At 41.8% G+C, this 20,623-nt stretch overlaps 1 protein-coding gene across 1 annotated transcript in view; it reads right to left on the bottom strand.

Moving 5' to 3' along the window:
• Nucleotides 1-934: 934 nt before the first annotated feature.
• Nucleotides 935-20,623, bottom strand: part of LOC126175410 (juvenile hormone esterase-like) — an 81,918-nt gene continuing 62,229 nt past the window's right edge. The window contains 4 exon segments of the mRNA XM_049922205.1: nucleotides 935-1,210; nucleotides 2,527-2,660; nucleotides 7,307-7,435; nucleotides 18,757-18,938. Coding sequence (XP_049778162.1) covers nucleotides 1,030-1,210; nucleotides 2,527-2,660; nucleotides 7,307-7,435; nucleotides 18,757-18,938 — 626 coding nt within the window. The 3' untranslated portion in view covers nucleotides 935-1,029.

Raw genomic sequence — 20,623 nt, 5'->3', positions numbered from 1 at the left:
AGACAGATCTTCCCATGTCTTACGTCTCACATCATAGGAGACTGCTCGGAAGACATCGCTCTGGTTTACGCCGAGTCGGTGGACAACTTCGTGTGACAAAAGTCATCTGGCCGTAAAGGAAAAAAAGAGCTTTTAGTGACGCTTCGAGGAATATTGACAGATAATAGACCTCAGAACCCGCTTTTTATCGTTGACGAATGGAGGCACGACACGCTCCCTTCAGCTGCACTTGGAATTCAGCTTTACGTTTACCTCTATTACACAGTTTTCCTAGCACATAAACACTATACAAGGCACAAGACTGGTGTAAATCTTCAACTGAGTGACACTTATTTTCATCTTTTAGTGAAAGTCGGGTAATTAGGTCTAACATGTTCAGAATACGGTTTTTTTTCATATTACAGTAGACAGTAGCATGAAACGTGATTTATATAGCCGCTATTCATCGATTTATTACAAACATTGAATATGTGGGTGACACCACTGTTTCACGCGTCGAGTGCAGAGAGTTTATACTGTTGTTCTTGCAGTGTTCAATACAAAACTTAAAGTTTCTTATGAATTTATGTATACTAATGGGGAAGTCGATTTATGTCGCTGATTCTACCGTCAAACAGAAAGAACATGTCGTGCACATGTCTAACTCAGTTCACTACCTTGTTAGCTATATGATTCTGTTTAAGAAAATGGATTTCAAGACAATCGTTAAATATGTTGATTACTGTGGTCGATGTTAGTGACATGCACAAAAGGATGCACAATAATCATTAAGCATAAGCTCCATCATAAAGATGATTTTACCGAATTTTTGTTGCCTTTACAGGGTTGTCTTATGCTAACTTAATCTGTATGGAAAAATGGAAACTTATTCGTCGTTGAGTTACAGTTCATTCTTATGTATTAGGAACAGAAACTATATAATCAAACGACACTATATAATGAAGATATTTAATTTTTGTACACGTTATAGCAAAATTAAGAAAGCAGTTATTTCTTCCTGAAACTCAATAAGCCTTATGTTGTGAGTCTTTACACATGTCTCCAAAAGTTATCAGCGTAAGGTTGTAGCGGAACGTTCTCGTGCCAGAAGTCCATCCGCTCTGCGTCTTTGTTGTGAGCGAGGGAGAAGTTGGACTGCATCAGCATGTAGCTGCGGGTCACATTGTTGTACGGCTCCCAGATAACTGGATCAGCTTCCGGGGTTGGATTTCTGCTTAAACACCAGAATGTGTGTGAATATGCTGATCCTCTGGAAGCGTTAAGCTCAGCCAAGAAATTACTTGTTTCTTCACTTTGAAATTTTTCACATTGACAAAATGGAAAGAGCGACCTGCAATTACTTGAAAAAACATTTTATGGCCAAGATTTTATTACTTAGGATTTATTACTGACGACCAGTTTCGACAGTTGAAACTGTCATCTGATGATCCTCATGAAAATATTTGTTTATAAATCGTGCACCATTATGAGTTTGTCACTCATGTCATGTCGTCATTATAGTTGAGAATCTACAGCGCATTACTAATAGGTTTGTGTAATGTAAAACCTCATAGAGATAAAAAGCACCTCTGCAAACTGACATGTTCACACATGTTGTACTAACGAGCCTCATTAGAGTACATCTACAGGTAACCAGCACATTGTAAAAATGAACATATTCACACAATAGTAACAAGCCTCAGAGGACTACTACGTGTGTGAACATCCCCATTTACACAAGGTACTTTTTAAGAGTATATGGTTTTACTTTTGACAAACCTATGCATAAAGAGCCATATATTCTCCAAAATAATGATGAGCTGTCATAAGTGATAAACGCGTAACGGAACACGATTTATAACCAAAGACTTTTGAGATCAGAAAATGACGATGACAAAAAAATTTTTGATATCATAAACAGAACGAAATAATTAACTGTAAAATAACAGTAAAATAATATTCGTACACAGGTAACCCAATCAGCAATACCTCAACATACGGAGAGGCGAATTACGTATGTACTGTATACAAAATGGATGGTGTAAAAACACTTGCCTCTTTATTGTAAGCACTAATGCATTACGAAATGAGGGTCACAAACACGTTACATCGCAACGAACAGAATGTCGATTTTGGTGGCGAGAACATGCCACAAATGTAGTGTCTATTTATTTGTTTCTAAACCGTTGTATAAATACACCAATTCCGGTATGACCATCATACGACAACCTCACGGCGTTTAATATAATATCTTTCAGCGTTTGTTAGCCATTTCAGTCGACAACTAAGTTTGTATGATACCGAAGGGGGTCTCACTGAAGTACTTCGGAGCGATACTATTCGCCCAAAGTTTTAATTTGGAAACCGACTTTGAGGGGCTAGCGTTTACGCCATGTAGAAGTTGCTACAATGTTTGGTCAAGAACCGGAACTTGATTTAATTACCTACTGCAGACCGTTTAACTAACATGCAATGGTGAAACATAGATTTCATAAATAATTAATTTAATCTGATGACAGGAAAAGAACTATTCGTAACTGTACATACCCATACTTAGCAAAGTTGGTCCAGTATCTAACCATGTTCCTGCGGACTTGATCTTCCTCTGATTCTGGATCCAGGTTACACACCGTATCATCTCTCACAAAAAGCACGAATATATCACCGGCGTGATTTACACCTGAAAGAGCAGGTGTATATTAAAACAGTCGATAGTATATCGTTAACCTCATGTTAAATGTAAGTGGTAAATTGTTTATGTGTACTAAGGTGGTTTATGATTTTAATTATTTCAGTAAAAAGTGAAAGTATCTCGTCATATTTCTGTTTCTGCTATGACATTGTGTTATTGTTGTTTGGTACATGAGAGTTTGTATTCATACAGTCGCTTTCGTTAGTCCATCAGCTCATACAAAGTGGTTACTGATATTACATCGTTATATCTTTGAAACCAAGATAGTATATATTTGTGTTCATAAACATGGATAATATCGAAGAATAGTCTCCCAATGTCAATAGGTCTTCTGAATAAAACGTTATCGGTTTTGAAACCGCGTCAATTCGAATAAAATCAAAGAGCTTTCGATGACCATCTCCGCCAGTTCAGTGAACTCCTGACGACGATGGCGGAAAGCTCGAGGATTTTCGCTTGAAAACCACCGTCGCGAAAGACTCCGAGGATAATAGGCCTTCTGTTTTCCCTTGATGGTGAATTATTCGTGTGATACTTTTAGGAAACATAAAAAGCGACCCAAGTGATTTGAAAGTTACTAATTATCAGTTTATTTTACTGCCTGACTAAAGCATAATCATGGAAAATTCTTAAGAATTTTCAAAATTTACACACTACTTACATTAACTTAAACTAACTTATGCTAAGACGAACACACACACCCATGCCCAAGGGAGGACTCGAACCTCCGGCGGGAGAGGCCGCGCAGTCCATGACATAATGCCTCAAACCCCGCGCCTTTCCGCGCGGCTGAAGTAGTTCTTCGGCCTAGAGCCTTCCGTACATTTTTCATCAGATATGACTAGCAAAGTTGTCGATTCTTCGAGGTGTGACGTCCTCATGTTGTAGGCACTAGTCCACCATGTCAGCCTGTCCATCAGACGGAAATATTGTATGAATAGCAGCACGTTCTGTTGCGGTATTTCGATCCCGAGCACACAGCACGAAAACGATTCTGCACCAAAGTGGAACACTGGCAGAACCATTTCTCTCATACCTAACTGTCAATGTTGATAGGCTCACTCAGAGCGGCGAAGATCGCACATTCCCCGTACATTCACGGTCTGCGCTGCTGACAAGCATCAGGCGGACATGCATTTTCAAAATCAATAGTTCACAGTCTAGTAATAGACCAAGGAATTGCTGCGAGCTCTATTGAAGGGATACATGAACTCCTGGTTGGTCTTTCTCAGGCACTTCAGATAACACAAAAATCCTGGTTATGGATTGTAGCACGTACCCAGCCGTTGAATATTTCCTTATTGCTAGATAAATGTCAGACAGGGCGCTGAGTCACTCGTCACTCGCCTCCTTTTAGCGTGGCGGTAACAGAGCTGTGCTCTTCCTGCAGTAAGGGTAATAACCCCCTCACGAACTTGTGCCAAAGACTGTATCTTCAATACTATACCCACTATGCTGTCGACTGGACAAAGGAAGGGCTACGGATGTAATGTTCTTCATTTTCGGACGCTCTTCAGAATCTTATTGTTAGCTTTTCGCAATTCTTGAGTGACTTTATCTCAAAGCATTCTTATCGTTGGGTCAGACACTCAGCACATAACTTGTTTCTTGCTTTTATAGCCGTATGTGTTCCTTAAATATCTGAACAATGGCACCATATTTCAGAGCACCCACAAGAGCAGCTCGGTTTAAGTGGTAAGATTTACTGACAGCCTTATTTGTCGCTATAAAAGGATCCTCAGTTCGATGAGAAGCTTTTCGAGTCCGTACACACAGATCAACAAACCACCAACGTAAATATGGAAAAATATGCTGGATCTGAAATGAATGATATCGCATAGCGATTTGTAACGGACATGTCACAACAGAATTGATGAGGAGTGCTATACTTAACGTTGTGCAAGATCTCAATAACCCTACACAAGTAGTGCCCGAGGGGATACACATGTGGTTCTCTCGCACTTGCAGGGTCGCACAACCTAGTCATTTAACTTCAGTCAGGAAAAGGTTTTCTTCGCAGCAAATCAAGCATCCATAAGATCAGTTCGACGACGTGTGGAACACCACGAACTAATAGAACATCGACGATTGGGGCAGCTGCACCTGATGTCCCAGCGAAGAGAGACAGTGGTGTGTCGGACAACACCGTAGACGAGTGGTGCCAAATCGTATATTCACATGAGACTCAGTTCTATGTACAGCATCACTATTGACGCATACATGTGTGGAGCGTCAAAGGCGAAGGAACACTGTCAGATTCCATTTCTGTCATCTTAGTAGGGACCCAACACATGGCTTGGTGGGACCGGGTACCACTAAATAAAAATTCCACGTTCTGGCCGCGTACGGCCCTACAGGGCCTGAACGATCACTGTGTCATCCTCTGCGAATGACGTCATTGTATGTGGTTTTGAGGGGCATCTGGTCGGCACAGAACTCTTCGGAATTTGTCGGATTTCTTGACCTTGGAACCGTTACTAATCGGTCCGATAGCTACTCAGTTAGGCTAATGAGCTTGAGAACAACCCATACAACTCCTCCCACAAACTCTCTGGCAGTACTGGGAATCGAGTCCGGGTGCTCCACATGGCAGTCAGCGGTTTTGACCACTCAGCTACAGAGAGCGACATACCACTGGGTATATAACACTTCTGGCTCGCGTAACAGGTAATTCTGACAGCAGCCGTTACTCTTTTGACGTGTTAAAGCTGGTGGCTGTACTATAGTTTCGAAGACTATGACGTCATATTTCAACGAGAATATCTCTACGGAGACGGTTGTCGGCTGGCACTCTGTTCATCATTCTCCAGACCTCACGTCCAAATAAAACGTATTTTCTTGGCTGGGTGAGATACTGGCACGCCTCCACTCGCCAGCCATGGCAGTTAATGACCTTCGGCGTAAAATTGAAGCGGCACGGAATGAGATTCTGAGATACCCACATCTGTCATATATGGTTAGTGTGACTCGATACAACTCCGGTCTGTAGTTACTACCAGATGTAGCAGCATTTCATGCGTCACGAGTACTCAGACTGAGTGTATTATCGAGACGATTGAGGTATATTTTAAAATTATGTTGTGTTTCGTTTTATTCTCATGACTACTGCTAATGCATCATGCATTGGAATAGTGACTGGGCCTGGATCAGTGCAGCACCGGATGTTTCTAAATACGAAATTAGCCGTGCTTAGTTCTCTTGGCACATTCCTACATGTGGTGCTGCTGAGCAGGGGACGCTAGTGCAAAGGCACTGCTGACGGACACGTTGTAGTGTACATATACAAGACAATCGGACGGCTAGAAACTGTGACGGAGGATACAGAGTGAGCTGACTAGCATCGCGGTGTCACTCTCTTTGCCTACCAGCATTCCTCCCGACCAGACGCATTTTCTAGCTCCTCTTCTCTGGCAACAGGCCCTTATTCTGGCTGTCACATCATCGCTGTATCCATTAGCGGTAAGACTTGAAGCCAACAAACTCCTGCGACACAAATTCTTCTGGTTATGGACTTCTCTTAAGAAATTTCGTGACAAACCTGTGTGCCCACTTCTCCCCTCCATCCTAACTCAACCATACCTCTACAATAGTGTACTAATTTTTTTCACTCTGTATAACTCCAGTCATCTACAAATTTAATTATGCATGCCACCACTATGAGTAAAATTTCTTTATTTGATATCGATGCAGTTATAATGACCAGAAGTATGTGTAGGTCCAGTCTGCATAAATTTAAACGTTAGTGGATTTTAAAGTAATGCTCTGCTGGTGTAAATTGCTCCCACACCTTCACCACCCGCACTCTCAGCAACTAGCAGCACTCGTTTTTGGACTTCAAACTCCCACCGACGCTATGAAAACCTCCACAGAAGTCAGTCCGATGCGTGGGCGAGCAGCTACAATCTCACCGAGCAGTATCATCAGCGCCGCGCGGGATTAGCCGAGCTGTCTAACGCGCTGCAGTCATGGGCTGTGCCGCCGGTACCGGCGGAGGTTCGAGTCCTTCCTCGGGCATTGGTATGTTTGTTTGTCCTTAAGATAATTTAGGTTAAGTAATGTGTAAGCTTAGGGACTGATGACCTTAGCAGTTAAGTCCCATAAGAATTCACACACATTTGAACATTTAGTATCATCATCTGGTTGTAACTGCTACGCCTGATAGTTTCTGTTCTCGAACAGATACCACTGAGAGAAGACCATTTCCTACGTTTCGGGGTATGAAACCTAGGGAGAGGTTCTTCCCCAGAAACTCATCCCAGTTACACATCTCTGTCAGCTATTCAGGCTGCATGCACTTTACACCACTCAACAGCCTCAACACGCCACTGCGAAGTGACAGCTGTTCTGTATTCTTAAAAAAGATCATTATTGTACACTGAGTGGTATTGCCAGCCCACAGAATGGGTAAAGGTCATTCTGGGTCATAAGTGGCGGTCCTGATTAATAGTGGTGTCGGCAATGTCTGTGCTAGCCTTGGAGCGTCATCTAACGATGAGTGTGACTATTCTCGCTCTTAGCAAATGTCTTGTTTCGATGACACTACGTTAATTTGGGAACGTGGCACAGTCTTAACACGCCGCTGCGACAGCAATCAGATATGTTTATGTTACATGAGGTAATATCTTTGTACTCATCCCAATTCGTAGATTGGACTATCTTCCCGCGATAGTCGAATTCATAATAGAACACTGGTGTGTCACTTAGCTCGGACACTTTCCTCACCAGCGCGTCCGCTGGCTCGAAAAACATCATGTCGTTGTTGAACTATAATAAAAAAAATTAATGTTATTAATGCTGCAGTAGTCTCACAATGGACGTATCAAGTTGTGATAAAGCAAATTCTGTCTACAAGGACTAGACTCACCGTTATACAAGTGTGATTGAATACAGTAATGAAATTACCAATTTTCATGAAGTATGATCTTTTCTCTTTCACATTTGTTACACTTAAGTTCCAATGTACGGACAAAATTTGTCAGTTACATTTGTTTTGTAAAGGTCTTCTGTACTCCTTTATAAGTAACGATCTTCTCTTTACTTGATCCCTAAAGTAGATGGATAACCTATTTGCCACCAACAGACGTACCCCTTCACACGTTTCCCGATTAAACATTCATCCATCTATTAATTTTAATAATTATTTACAATGTTATCTACTACTCGATCGAAATACCCTCCTCCACTGCTGCATCTTTCTTTCCAACTTTTTTCGTTCCATCGCCTTACTGAAATAAAAACTTCGCTTCCCAAATATCTTAAATTACAGACGTTGTAAAGTTTTTGTGCAAAGGGCCTTGAAATCTTCTCTGTTCTCCTCTAAAGGAGTCTACTAAATAAAACTGTTTCCTTTATTTCTATGTGACAGTAAGCTTGTCTTTTCAAAAGTTTATTACTCGTTTTGTGCAGACCTTGTGTTTATCGTCACTCTCTCTCTCCCTCTCTGGATTACATCTCCATACGACACCATAATGCGAAACAATGTTAATTTAAGAGGCTCTTTTAAATTCCATTCAGGTCGACTGTTGCTTTTTCTTTTGTTAATTGGAAAAATCCGAATTCCTTCATGGGTGTGTTTCTGTTTTGGAACTAATTTCGCAGTCTTTCTTTACTCTCTTTGATACTGCCGCACGCTGTGCTGCACGCAGCGTGGCGTAGCGGTTAGCGTCGCTCAATGATGTACAGCTGATCGCCAGTTCAGACCCGGTCATCATTTCTTTGTTATTAAGTGCTTAACATTTCTGGAAGTTTCCCGCAATCTCTCATGTTTCTGTATTCCGGAAAATTCAATCTTTATATAAATATTAGCAGTCTCCGTCCAGGAGGTTAGGTCCGTTCTGGCTGTACGTTGGTGTTCGTAATAAACATGCCTTCAGTGTTACGTGGTCTACATCAATTGCGACCCTGCTTTCGATATGATGGTGTTTCAGAAATGGGACTGTTTGTTGGAGAAGCCGGTTACTTCAAAATAATTAAATCACCGTGGCAATGTAAAAGCTGTCACCAACATGAACAGCAACCGGAACACAGGCAGTTCACCATTCTCATGCTATATTCAGGAGATAATGGGATTCCAAAACCAGCTGCACTGAAGGGATTATTGGTCGCTCCGGCCGGTCAGGGACAAATTTTCAACTTGCCCCATTAGTATAAATCAGTGCCCACTGCAAGTTAACGTCTTTAATTCCTTTCTATCTTGATTCATAGCGGTTGCAGGACCAGAATGTTGTCCTTTCAGACGGGCCCAGAATAACAGACTCGACATACTTAATTATCGCGATGATGGCCAGTGATCCCTTCAGTGCAGATGCACATGAAGCTCGAACTCTTTCGGGAATCGGTGAGATGCCACGAGTAATGAGGCTAATCATCAGGGGCACTTCATCAGTAGTGTGTGGAATAATTTGAGAATTTGGGTTTGACTGGACGTGTGCTAGGCTAGTCCATGCTATTACCCTCTCCACTGTGTCCAGATGGTGTAGGTTCAGGGCATCTGCGTAGTAAGCGGAAGACCCAGGTTCGTTCCAGTCCGGCACGAATTTTGCATTGCCCATATGTACAAATCAATACCCACTGCCGGATAATTTCTTTAATTCCTTTGTGTCTTGATTCATAGTGGCTGCAGGATTAAAATAGTGTGTGTTCTTTCAGAGATGTCTGGAGAGGACACAATATATATATCCCAGAAAAGGTGCACATAAGACACACTGGTCAGCCAGAACATTATGACTACTGACATCCTACTGATATAAACCCGTCCAGGGATAGCAGGGTCACCTGGTGTGTAGTGACTGCTAGTCAGACACACGCACACTGCATGTAGAATCAGGAGCGTGCTGTCTGTGTGTAGAATGGGGAAGGCGCGCGATCTATCTGAGTCTGACCAAGGGCCGGTTGAGGCTCAACACAAGCGTTTCAGAAACTGCACGCCTTTCCTAGTATTCCAGAAGTGCTGTCGTGAATGTCTTCGACACGTGGCGACCCCAAGGTGAAACCCCATCAAGACATCACGGGTTTGGGCGGCCAACACCCATTACAGATGTCGGACATCGTAGGGTGGACAAACTAGTAAAAAAGGACAGCTGGTTGACTGTGGTGGTACTAACATCAGACTTTAATGCTTGGCAGGCTGCAAATGTGTCTGAACACGCAGGGCACAGGAAACTCTTTACGATGGGCCTCCATAGCCGACGACTCATGCATGCGCCAATGTTAACGATAACTGCAACTATTGGCATGTGAGCACTGGCACTGGACGTTGGCACAGTGGCAGTGCATTGCACGGTCTGATGAATCACGACACCTTCTTCATGATGCTGACGGGAGGGTGCGAATCCGCCGTCTTCCAGGTGAACAGTTCCTGGACACCTGTACTGCGGAAAGGAGGGGAGCTGGCGGCGGCTCCATTGTCTTCTGAGGAACATTCATGTGGGCATCCATGGGTCCAGTGGAGCTCGTGCGAGGCAGCATGACGCCCACAGAGTATTGTACACTTATAACCTTTCATTACGATCATGTTTCCCGATAGCAGTGGCATTTTTGAAAAGGATAATGACCGTGTCACAGGGCCAGGAGGGTGATGGAGTCGTTCGAGAAACTTAGTGGCCAGTTCCAAGTGATAGGCTGCCGTCCCAGCGCCAGATCTGAACCTGATATGGCGAGTTGGGAGGCTAGCTCATCAATTGGCACATTTGGGTGTGATTGAACGTGGTGTCAGAGCTCATCGCACCCCTCCCCGAAATTTACAGGAATTAGGTAACTTGTGTGTGCACAAGTGGTGCTAATTCCCTCGAACGACATATCAAGGCCTCACTGCTCCCATGGCAAGACGCGCCGCCGCTGTTATCCGTGTCGAAGGTGACGTACCGTCTATTATGTAGGTATCATAATGTTCCGGCTGACAAGTGTATACTGCTCTGGACGGTTGCTATCCATTAAAGGCGTTGTTTTCCCGCCGCTATCAACAAGACTAGTTCCAGTCGTCAATCGAGATGCTCAATTGAACTGTAAAGATTTTGTCGGTTACAAAAATTTACTCAGGCTCACAAAATAAATCTACATGCTAGCGGTGATCGTATGCACTGAAATTTGGAACACTAACTGTCACTAAGAGTCACAACTCAACCCCAGAGATATGTGAGTGGCTGCAGTCGGACCAGTCCAGGACGGGTAGCTCGATGCCATCAAAGAAGAATCGTGCTCCGCTACCACTAGAGTCGACAGAGTGGAAGAGGCCACCAATGAACTGTCAATAGGAACTGATCTGACCGAGGTACAACGTTGTCGAGTGCTAACCGTTCTGCGCAAGGTTTCAAATGATTTTAGAATCGTAGTGGTGGAAAGATGAGACGAGTACACCATATCAAGACTGGGGATCATCCACCAATTATACAACGCTTTAACAGTGTGTCGCCAATTGGTGTACGACACAACGAAAATACGAAAATTCGGGAGAAAGTGGATAAAATGCTGCACGATGACATCACTGAACTTTCAGGGGACTTTCGTCCTGTCTTGTGAAGATGAAGGACGACACATGGCTTTTCTGTGTCTACTACCGCTGTCTGAAAAAAATAACAAAAAAGATACCTGTTCGTTCCGGCACATTGAATTCACCCTAGACTGCCTGAGAGGATCAAAGTATTTATCAGTTTCGGAGATGCAGACAAGGTACTGGCAGATCGAAGTGGGCGAGGGTGATCGGGAAAAGACTGTATTCCTAACGCCTTACAACATCTAACGGTACAAAATTATGCCATTTAGACTACGTCAAACCTCTAGGCACTTTTGAACGTATGATGGACAGCCAGCTTCGATGCCTTAAATGAAAGACATATTTTTGCTGTATGGATGGCATTGTCGTTAATTCGGAATAATTTGAAGAACATCTATGTTGGCAGTCAACATTGCTGAAATGTGTTCAGGCTGAAGTTCACGGCCTCTATACGGAAAAACAGGTCTTTAATGTCTAAGAAAAAAATCTTGGGGCACATGGCGATAGAGTCCCACCCGATCCAGAGGATATAAAAACAGCCATTGATCTCCTGGCTCCTTGGCACATTCGTGATGTGAAGAGTTTTTTGAGATATGCTCGTACTACCGGCGACTGAGAAAGGACTCATGCGTGAAGAGAAATCCCTTGTAAGAGCTACTGCAAGATGAAGTCAGTCTTTTCTGAAATGAGGTGCAAGAAAGATGTTTCCTTGTGCTTAAGAAGGCACTAACATCTCCTGCAGTTCTAGCATTGTATGATAAAAATAACAACAACGTTAATGGTTATGGGATAGCTAAGTTCTAGTACACATTCAAGAAGGTTTTGAGAAAGTGATAGCTTATGTTTTCAGAGTAGGGTTCAAATCCGAGATGAACTACTCTACAACCGACGAAGTATGTCTTCCATTGCCGGCCGGAGTGGGCGAGCGGTTCTAGGTGCTTCAGTCTGGAGCCGCGAGACCGCTACGGTCGCAGGTTCGAATCCGGCCTCGGGCATGGATGCATGTGATGTCCTTAGGTTAGTTAGGTTTAAGTAGTTCTAAGGTCTAGGGGACTGATGACCTGAGATGTTAAGTCCCATAGTGCTCAGAGACATTTGAAGCATTTGTCTTAAATTAGTCTGGCCCACTAACAAGTTCCGACTGTATTTATCTGGCAAACGATTGACCACTGTGACGGTGTACAATTCTCTAGGTTAGCTGACTAGCCTGGAGGAACCACCGGGTCGTCTGGTAATATGGGCTTCAGGAACACTACGTCACAATGCTGTACAACAACGGACGCTAAGAACGCCGACTTTCTATAAAGGAATAATCTAGTGGAACACAGCAACGTATACGAAATCTGAGTCATCACTATATTAAATAGAATTGCTTTGGAACGGAGGGAAGCTCCAGCATTGCTGAAAACCATACAAGCCTTGAGGAATGAACAACAGGTCAAAGAGGAATTCCAGTTAAAGAACGAAACATCGTGTAAAAAATCAGATGGGCGGGAATGGGCTGCTCATCATCCCAGCTCTTCTGCGGACGGCTGTCCAGAAGTTTTTCGACAATGCTCCAACATCTTGTAATCTCCGATTCATGAAGAGTCAAGGGAGATACAGAATCGGGTATCACTGGCCAAGTCTCGATCTATGAGTTAAGACGCTTTGTGTGTCGCTACAGTGAATGACAGGGGTGAAGCATATGCCAAATTTATCTCTGGGGAATCTGGTAGCAATTTCGGCTGCTGCTGCCCCATTCCATTAGAATGGAATAGAGTTTTTGGCGGATGTTCTCAAAGCCGACCATCGAGATTAGATGGCTATTAGTCTGCCCCTACTAACATATCTGCGTATCCACCATAAAAGCTGTGCCACGGTCTAGAAATTACAAGGTTTCTTGTAGTAGACATCATTTTGAAGCAAGGTGTATCCCGTACGATGATGTTCTGAGAGTGGAAAATTTTTCCAGTGGAGACTAGTATCAGAGATAATAAGAAGTTGCGACATCATCCTCAGGATGAAAACTGACTACCATCGACCGATGAATGGTCTCACTGAACTCTTTAATAAGATGTTGGCAGCTAAGCTTTCGATGTGTGTTGATGTCGAACAAGCAGATTGGGATACAATACTGCCACTGTGGCATTCAATTCGCGCATTACACAACAAAGCAAGACACTATAGGCTTCACAACGTTCTTTCTCCTCTGTGATCGTGAGCCAAAAACGACAATGGAGACACTGCTCCCATGTTAACCGAACGACACTCAGGATGACTACATGAAATATCTCATCAGCAGGACCGAAGAAGCAAGGCAGCCGGCTCTCATACAGACCCTGGAAGCACAGGAGCAACACAGAGAGCGCTGTAACGCCAAGAACCGAAATATACCAAGAGACTTGGTATGGAATTTCACGCCTGCTCGCAAGTGGGATTATAGGAAAATATACTGAAGCACTACTCTAGGCTATTTCGAATGCTTACCGCTTGTCGGATATTATATACTAACTCGCATCAAGAAGATAAAAGCTCAGAGACGTCGCCCATCTCCTCCGTATGAGGAACAGATCGACGATGGGGCTTCTCGTTCAAAGATTTTGAATACTCATTCGACGATCGCGCAGCTTCCATGTGCGGAGCTACTTTTGATGCTTGTCATAATGAGGAGGAGGTGACAAAACAACCACAATACAAGGATAAAAAAAATAGTTCAAATGGCTCTGAGCACTATGTGACTCAACATCTTAGGTCATAAGTCCCCTAGAACTTAGAACTACTTAAACCTAACTAACCTAAGGACATCACACACACCCACGCCCGAGGCAGGATTCGAACCTGCGACCGTAGCAGTCCCGCGGTTCCGGACTGCAGCGCCAGAACCGCTAGACCACCGCGGCCGGCAATACAAGGCTCCAGCTACCGCTACCACACAGAGGATCAATGAGAAGATCTAGACCGAGGTTACTGTAGTCAGCTCCCACGACAAATTTTGGAACTTCGGTTGGCAGAGCCGATCGTGGCTTAGCAGTTAGCATCGCTATCTGGAACGTGGCGGTTCGCCAGTTCAAATATGACAATCACCAATTGCTTGTTTGTAAGTACTCTTATTTGTCGTTCCTGCAAGGTTCTCCAAATTTCTTTTGATTATAATGTTCGTACATTTTGGAATATTTCGTTTATCAATAGCAGCAGAGCAGAGCAGAGCAGAGCAGGCAGGGATGCAGTCTTTTGCCCCTACTGTTCATTCTATACATCGAAGAAGCAATGACGGAAATAAATGTTCAGGAGTGGAATCAAAATTCAAGGTGACAGGATATCAATGATACGATTTGCTGATGGCATTGCTATCTTGACTGAAAGGAGAGAAGAATTGCATGATCTGCTGAAGGTAATGAACAGTCTAATGAGTACAGAATATAGATTGGGAGTAAATCCAAGAAACAGGCAACTGATGAGAAATAGCAGAAATGAGAACATCCAGAATCTTACCTCCAGGATTGATGGTCACGAAGAAACTGAAGTTAAGGAATTCTAATACCTAGGCAGGAAAGTAACTAATGACGGACGGGTCAAGGAGGACATCGAAAGCAGACTAGCATTGGAAAAAAGGGCATTCCTGAGCAAAAGAAGTTTGGTAGCATCAAACACATGCCTTAATTCGAGGAAGAAATTTCTGAGAAGATACGTTTGGAGCACAGTATTGTATGGCAGTGAAATGATAAGGTTAGGAATGAGGAGGTTCGGCGCATAATCAGAGAGGAGAGGAATATGTGGAAAACACTGACCAGGAGAAGCGACAGAATGATAGGACCTCTGTTAGGACATCAGGGAATGACATCCATGGTGCTAGAGTCAGCTGTAGAGGACAGAAACTGTAGAAGAAGACGGAGATTGAGATAGCTCCAGCAAACAACTGAGGACGTAGGTTGCAAGTGCTTAGAGGTTGGCACAGGAGAGAAATTGGTGCGGGCTGCATTAAAACAATCAGAGGACTGATGACTTAAAGAAAAACAATTAGACTTTTGGGTGGTCTACAACTACAGTTTATTGTCGTTTAGGTATAAAATTTTATTCCCATTTCATATGTTTATATTTTGAGTTTCCAGATATTTGTATCTACTCTCTACCATAAGCATGCTAACATTAGATGTTCCTTCCGTTATTACCAAAGAAATTAATTTGATGTTTGTGAAGCTCAAGTAGAGTGAAGTCTGAAGTGGCGATACGGTCCAGAAAAGAAACGTTATGTATATGAGTTTTGATATTACCCAGAGAGTTATGGATTGGACTTGACATGAAGATACGCAACATAACATACTGTGACAATACAAGGCAAAATAGCGTAAAATTTACACTAGTAAAAGGCAACACAGTCATGACAGCGTAACTAATCACAATCCTAGTTGCTCTTCTTTCTATTAAATACATTATCAAGGAAGGACTATTCTACCAGATTCCAAATCAGTCTTTGCCTTGCTAGGAAACTACAACGCAGAGAAAATGAATGTTCCCATAACACACGAAATAGTAGACGCAATACTGATTCGGCGTCTAGTGGTGTTAAAAGGTTCGTCTAAACAATTGAATTCGCATTTCATCAGTGCCTTCTCCCGTTTTGGTTAATTGCAGAGTGGCTGTCAGTTATTTAAACAGCGAGAAGCAAGGCAAAAGAGGAAACCAGAATCTACCCTGAAAAATTTTTCTCAAGCTGTCTATCTGCAGGTTCCTCGAATGAAAATAGCTACTTGAGCTCTAATGGGGAAGGACTTAGTCTCCACCTGACCGGTGTTTGTGTTTCGTAATTTTGATGTTTTAAGTTGCATCAAAACAAATCAAATTTCTTTGCCCAGGAGATATATAGTGAATTAAAATACGTTCACATAATTGCCGAAGGCATAATATGTCATTACTTGCAATTCTCTGGTTCTATTTTATTTCCACCTTACTAGCAAATCAAATATTAATAGCCTAGCAAAATACTGAAGTTATTTTTTTCGTCTTGCTAAAGAAATTTCGCTTTTATTAACCAACTAAAATGTACTGTTCTTGGCGGCTGAATAACAGTTAATTTAGATTCTACATTGCTGCTTAGTTTCAACTGTTGCTCAATTTTAAGTGCTTATTTTCATTTCCTCGTAAATATAGTCCTAACAGATTACATGTTATTACGTAATAAAGAACAATATGACAGAGAATAGTCCAAGAAAAACTGGCATCTAGAAAACCACACTGAAAAGCTTAATACCAGTACTTTAGTGTGAATTTTTAGACTATACATTCTAGGAGTTATTTCGGTACTGTTGCTGCTGTGCCTAACTGACAGACATTAAATAGGAGTAACAAAAATTTAATAAGGCAGCAGATTAGTTTCAACTTGAAGCTGAGCAGAAAGAGTGATTTAGTGTATAATATAAGACTAGAGACTGACACACTTCTGTCTCTGATTTAAAAGCACAATATGTGTTCTGGTTACCTTCTTCACCAAGCTCAGGCATTATTCTCATGCATAAAACAGCCGTTATCAGCACAAAGCTAAGCAATGTAAGTATAAGACATCTTCTTCCAATATTCACCAATTTTACATCTTATCAAAGGTTGCGTACTAAGATCATCTAAGTTTGTTGGAAGTAAAGACACAGAATCACTATGCTCTTACAACAAAAGCCTTGGCTTTATAAAAATAGCCCTTTACTTTAAGGAATTCTAATATAAAAGTTGACAAAATAAAACACATGCAATAATTTTCCGCTGTGCTAGAGCAGTGTGCTTGTTCTATGTGCCTTTTTGGAAGTATTTTATGAGTATTTCATAAGTGCAAGCGTAGGATTCATGATCTAAAAGATTAAAAAAGTAACTTGTTTCGGGACTGTAAACAGAGATATACTGAAGATAACGCATTTGTGGATTTTAAGTACATCGAGTAACCAAAAGAAAAAGAAAAAAAAAGAAATCCAACGATATTTGAAGCATTCGCGTAACTAAGCATCTCAATATCCTTAGCGGGAAAATTGTGATACGAAAACTATCAAACTCACATTATTTAGAATGACGGAATATAGCGTGCGGTAAAAATAAAATGGTTGTTGACAACTAGTGCCAAAGATGACCAAGCACCGATATACCAAAGATTACAACTAGAAATGATACAAGAAGCGTTTCAGCAGCGCAGACACCAGGCACAGGGATCATACACCACTGTAGCTGCGCATCCGCAGTAACGCCTTTTCTCTGGCGCATGGAAGTAGTTCTCTGGTAGCTACTTAAACGAACCTAAAATGTTCTTTTCAAACGTCTGTGATGACACTAAAAGGTACATATGGAATTCATTCTCTTCCTGTGTGCAGAAGAATTAAAAAATTAAATATATCTAGTAGGTATATGCAATAAGATGAATCACTGTTAAATTGAGAAAGGAGAAACTCGCAAATCTGAATTTACCTGTTGATTTAACTAAGTTAATGTGGTTAACTATGACTGATGTTTATAGGTTCTCAGTGGTAAGTATGTTGGTAGAATTTCTGTCAGTACTTTACATCTTCTTATTATCTAATTACGTAGGCTGTAGCTACCATTGCGTTTTAAACTATCTATAGTATTCTAATTTAACTTACGTAGTACATTATTACATACTGCTTAACTCTGAACATTCGTTCCTAACAAGTTATAGCTCTCACTTTACTTAACCAAAAATATTATTTCCTTCCTACTTAAGACAGTTAAAAATATGCTAATAAATTTAACAAATTAACAACTATAGACTAGAAACTGTACATAGATGGCTATTTGTGTAGGGACGTAAAAGGCAACACAAACAGCAAAGACAGGCGTGACACGTCATTACCTGTTTGCACTGAGACTTTAGTCAGTAGTCATGATGGTGTAAATCTGTTCAAGAAACAACCGCGCAATACACAAATGCTGAAAGAAGTGAGGAGGACTTGTAGGCTAGTGCAAGGTTGGGTATGTTTCAAAGATAGTTGCATGGTCCCCTTTAGTGTTACAGAAATGTTGTTGGAGGATGTCTTGTAAGGATTAGAGTACGACAGTAGATAGAAGAGACTAAAGGTAAATACAAAAGCTGGACAATTAAGACTCCTGTTTAGGATGGATGTGAATGACAATGACCATTCACTTGACATCTTATCCATCGAAAGGCTTTTTCTTATACAACATCAAAATGTTCGCTTATATCTTAAGAAAACGCAATCCGAAAATTTAAAAGATATGCAGAAGAATATATATAGGTTTTCTGTCTCCAACGTGAATTTCGGTGGCAGCTCGTAAAAGAAATCAATGTAGTATGTTTCATAATGTTAAAATGCGGAAGAAATTTGAGGTGGAGCATAAGATCAACCACAAAATTAATTGTAATTATACATTTCTAAAACTGTTACATGTTATAACATTTTCATCAGTGCATGATATTACCGATCTCTAGTGAATACAAGAAATAAAACCTTCCGCAATATCAAATAAATGTGGATTGGTACTAGTAGAAGGAGCCGTAATAGACCATATATCAAGTAGGGAAGGTGACCTTTCTCAATAAACTAGCACTCCGGTTGGCAGACTTGCCTATAGACTGAGAAAAAGCTTCTGGTTTACTTACGTCCACAACAGGGTCAGGATTGTCCACAGAGACAGTGCCATTACCGAAGTAGAAATCCCTCATTTTGAGAGCTGCCTCCTGCTGCTGCTGTGCAGTAGCAAGGTGCAAACAGGGTGCCACCGACTTGACAAATTCGTTGTTGAGTATCTCCACTTTCTCTGTGTCGTTCACCATTTTGTAACCTGCCAGATAACAATAGTTAAGTGATGCCCTTTAGACTATCGGTGCGATATAACTCTACTAGATCTACTAAAAAGGAAATACGACTTATTAAATTTCCAAGGGGCAGTGTCATCACGTGTTATGAGACTGGTTTCTGTAGAGTTTTTTTAGTGTGACAAGTTTAATAAATATCGATTCATTCAGTGGTAGCAAACAAATAGTTTTATTTCAGGGATTCATGCAGTTCCACAGGACCATTGCCTGTATATGAATGAAAATAGAAATTTCGGATGAATTTGATCTTAGGCATGGTACTACAGCATTTTTATTTTCAAAAGAATTATCAAGCTTTACAAAGGTAAACCTTTTACATATAAATTTTATATACATACAGCAGAGTGTGTGTCTATGTGAGTGTACGTGTGCGTGTCTGGCATCTCATCCCAAAACCCTGGGTCAATATCAATCAGATCTGGCAAAAAAGTCACAGATCTCAGACATATCAGCACTGTAGGGTCCCTGCATGACAAAGTGTTGTGTGGGAACAGTATCAGCCTGCCCAATCATCCTGCTCTGCATGGCAGCCTACATGACAGTGCAAGAGACGGTTTTATGAGGCCCAATATGTAGGCTGCCCTTCATGACAGGTCTCTTGTATTGGAGTAGTATCATCACATGTTATTGAAGTGTGCTTTAGGAGCTACATATGCTATTGAGCTTGGCTAGGGACGAGACAAATATGGGGATGAGTAGAGTGAGGTGGAGGAGGAAGTGGATACATCTACATCTACATGACTACTCTGCAATTCACATTTAAGTGCCTGGCAGAGGGTTCATAGAACCACAATCATACTATCTCTCTACCATTCCACTCCCGGAGAGCGCGCGGGAAAAACGAACACCTAAACCTTTCTGTTCGAGCTCTGATTTCTCTCATTTTATTTTGATAATTATTCCTACCTATGTAGGTTGGGCTCAACTAAATATTTTCGCATTCTGAAGAGAAAGTTGGTGACTGAAATTTCGTAAATAGATTTCGCCGCGATGAAAAACGTCTTTGCTTTAATGACTTCCATCCCAACTCGCGTATCATATCTGCCACACTCTCTCCCCTATTACGTGATAATACAAAACGAGCTGCCCTTTTTTGCACCCTTTCGATGTCCTCCGTCAATCCCACCTGGTAAGGATCCCACACAGCGCAGCAATATTCTAACAGAGGACGAACGAGTGTAATGTAAGCTGTCTCTTTAGTGGACTTGTTGCATCTTCTAAGTGTCCTGCCAATGAAACGCAACCTTCCCCACAACATTATCTATGTGGTCTTCCAAACTGAAGTTGTTCGTAATTTTAACTCCCAGGTACTTAGATGAATTGACATCCTTGAGAATTGTACTATTTATCGAGTAATCGAATTCCAACGGATTTCTTTTGGAACTCACGTGGATCACCTCACACTTTTCCTTATTTAGCGTCAACTGCCACCTGCCACACCATACAGCAATCTTTTCTAAATCGCTTTGCAACTGACACTGGTCTTCGGATGACCTTACTAGACGGTAAATTACAGCATCATTTGCGAACAACCTAAGAGAACTGCTCAGATTGTCACCCAGGCCATTTATATAGATCAGGAACAGCAGAGGTCCCAGGACGCTTGCCTGGGGAACACCTGATATCACTTCACTTTTACTCGATGATTTGC

Source organism: Schistocerca cancellata, chromosome 3, assembly GCF_023864275.1.
Source record: "Schistocerca cancellata isolate TAMUIC-IGC-003103 chromosome 3, iqSchCanc2.1, whole genome shotgun sequence".
NCBI classification, from domain to species: domain Eukaryota; kingdom Metazoa; phylum Arthropoda; class Insecta; order Orthoptera; family Acrididae; genus Schistocerca; species Schistocerca cancellata.
The sequence above is the reverse complement of the archived record's forward strand: the minus strand, read 5'-3'. Positions and strand labels throughout refer to the sequence as shown.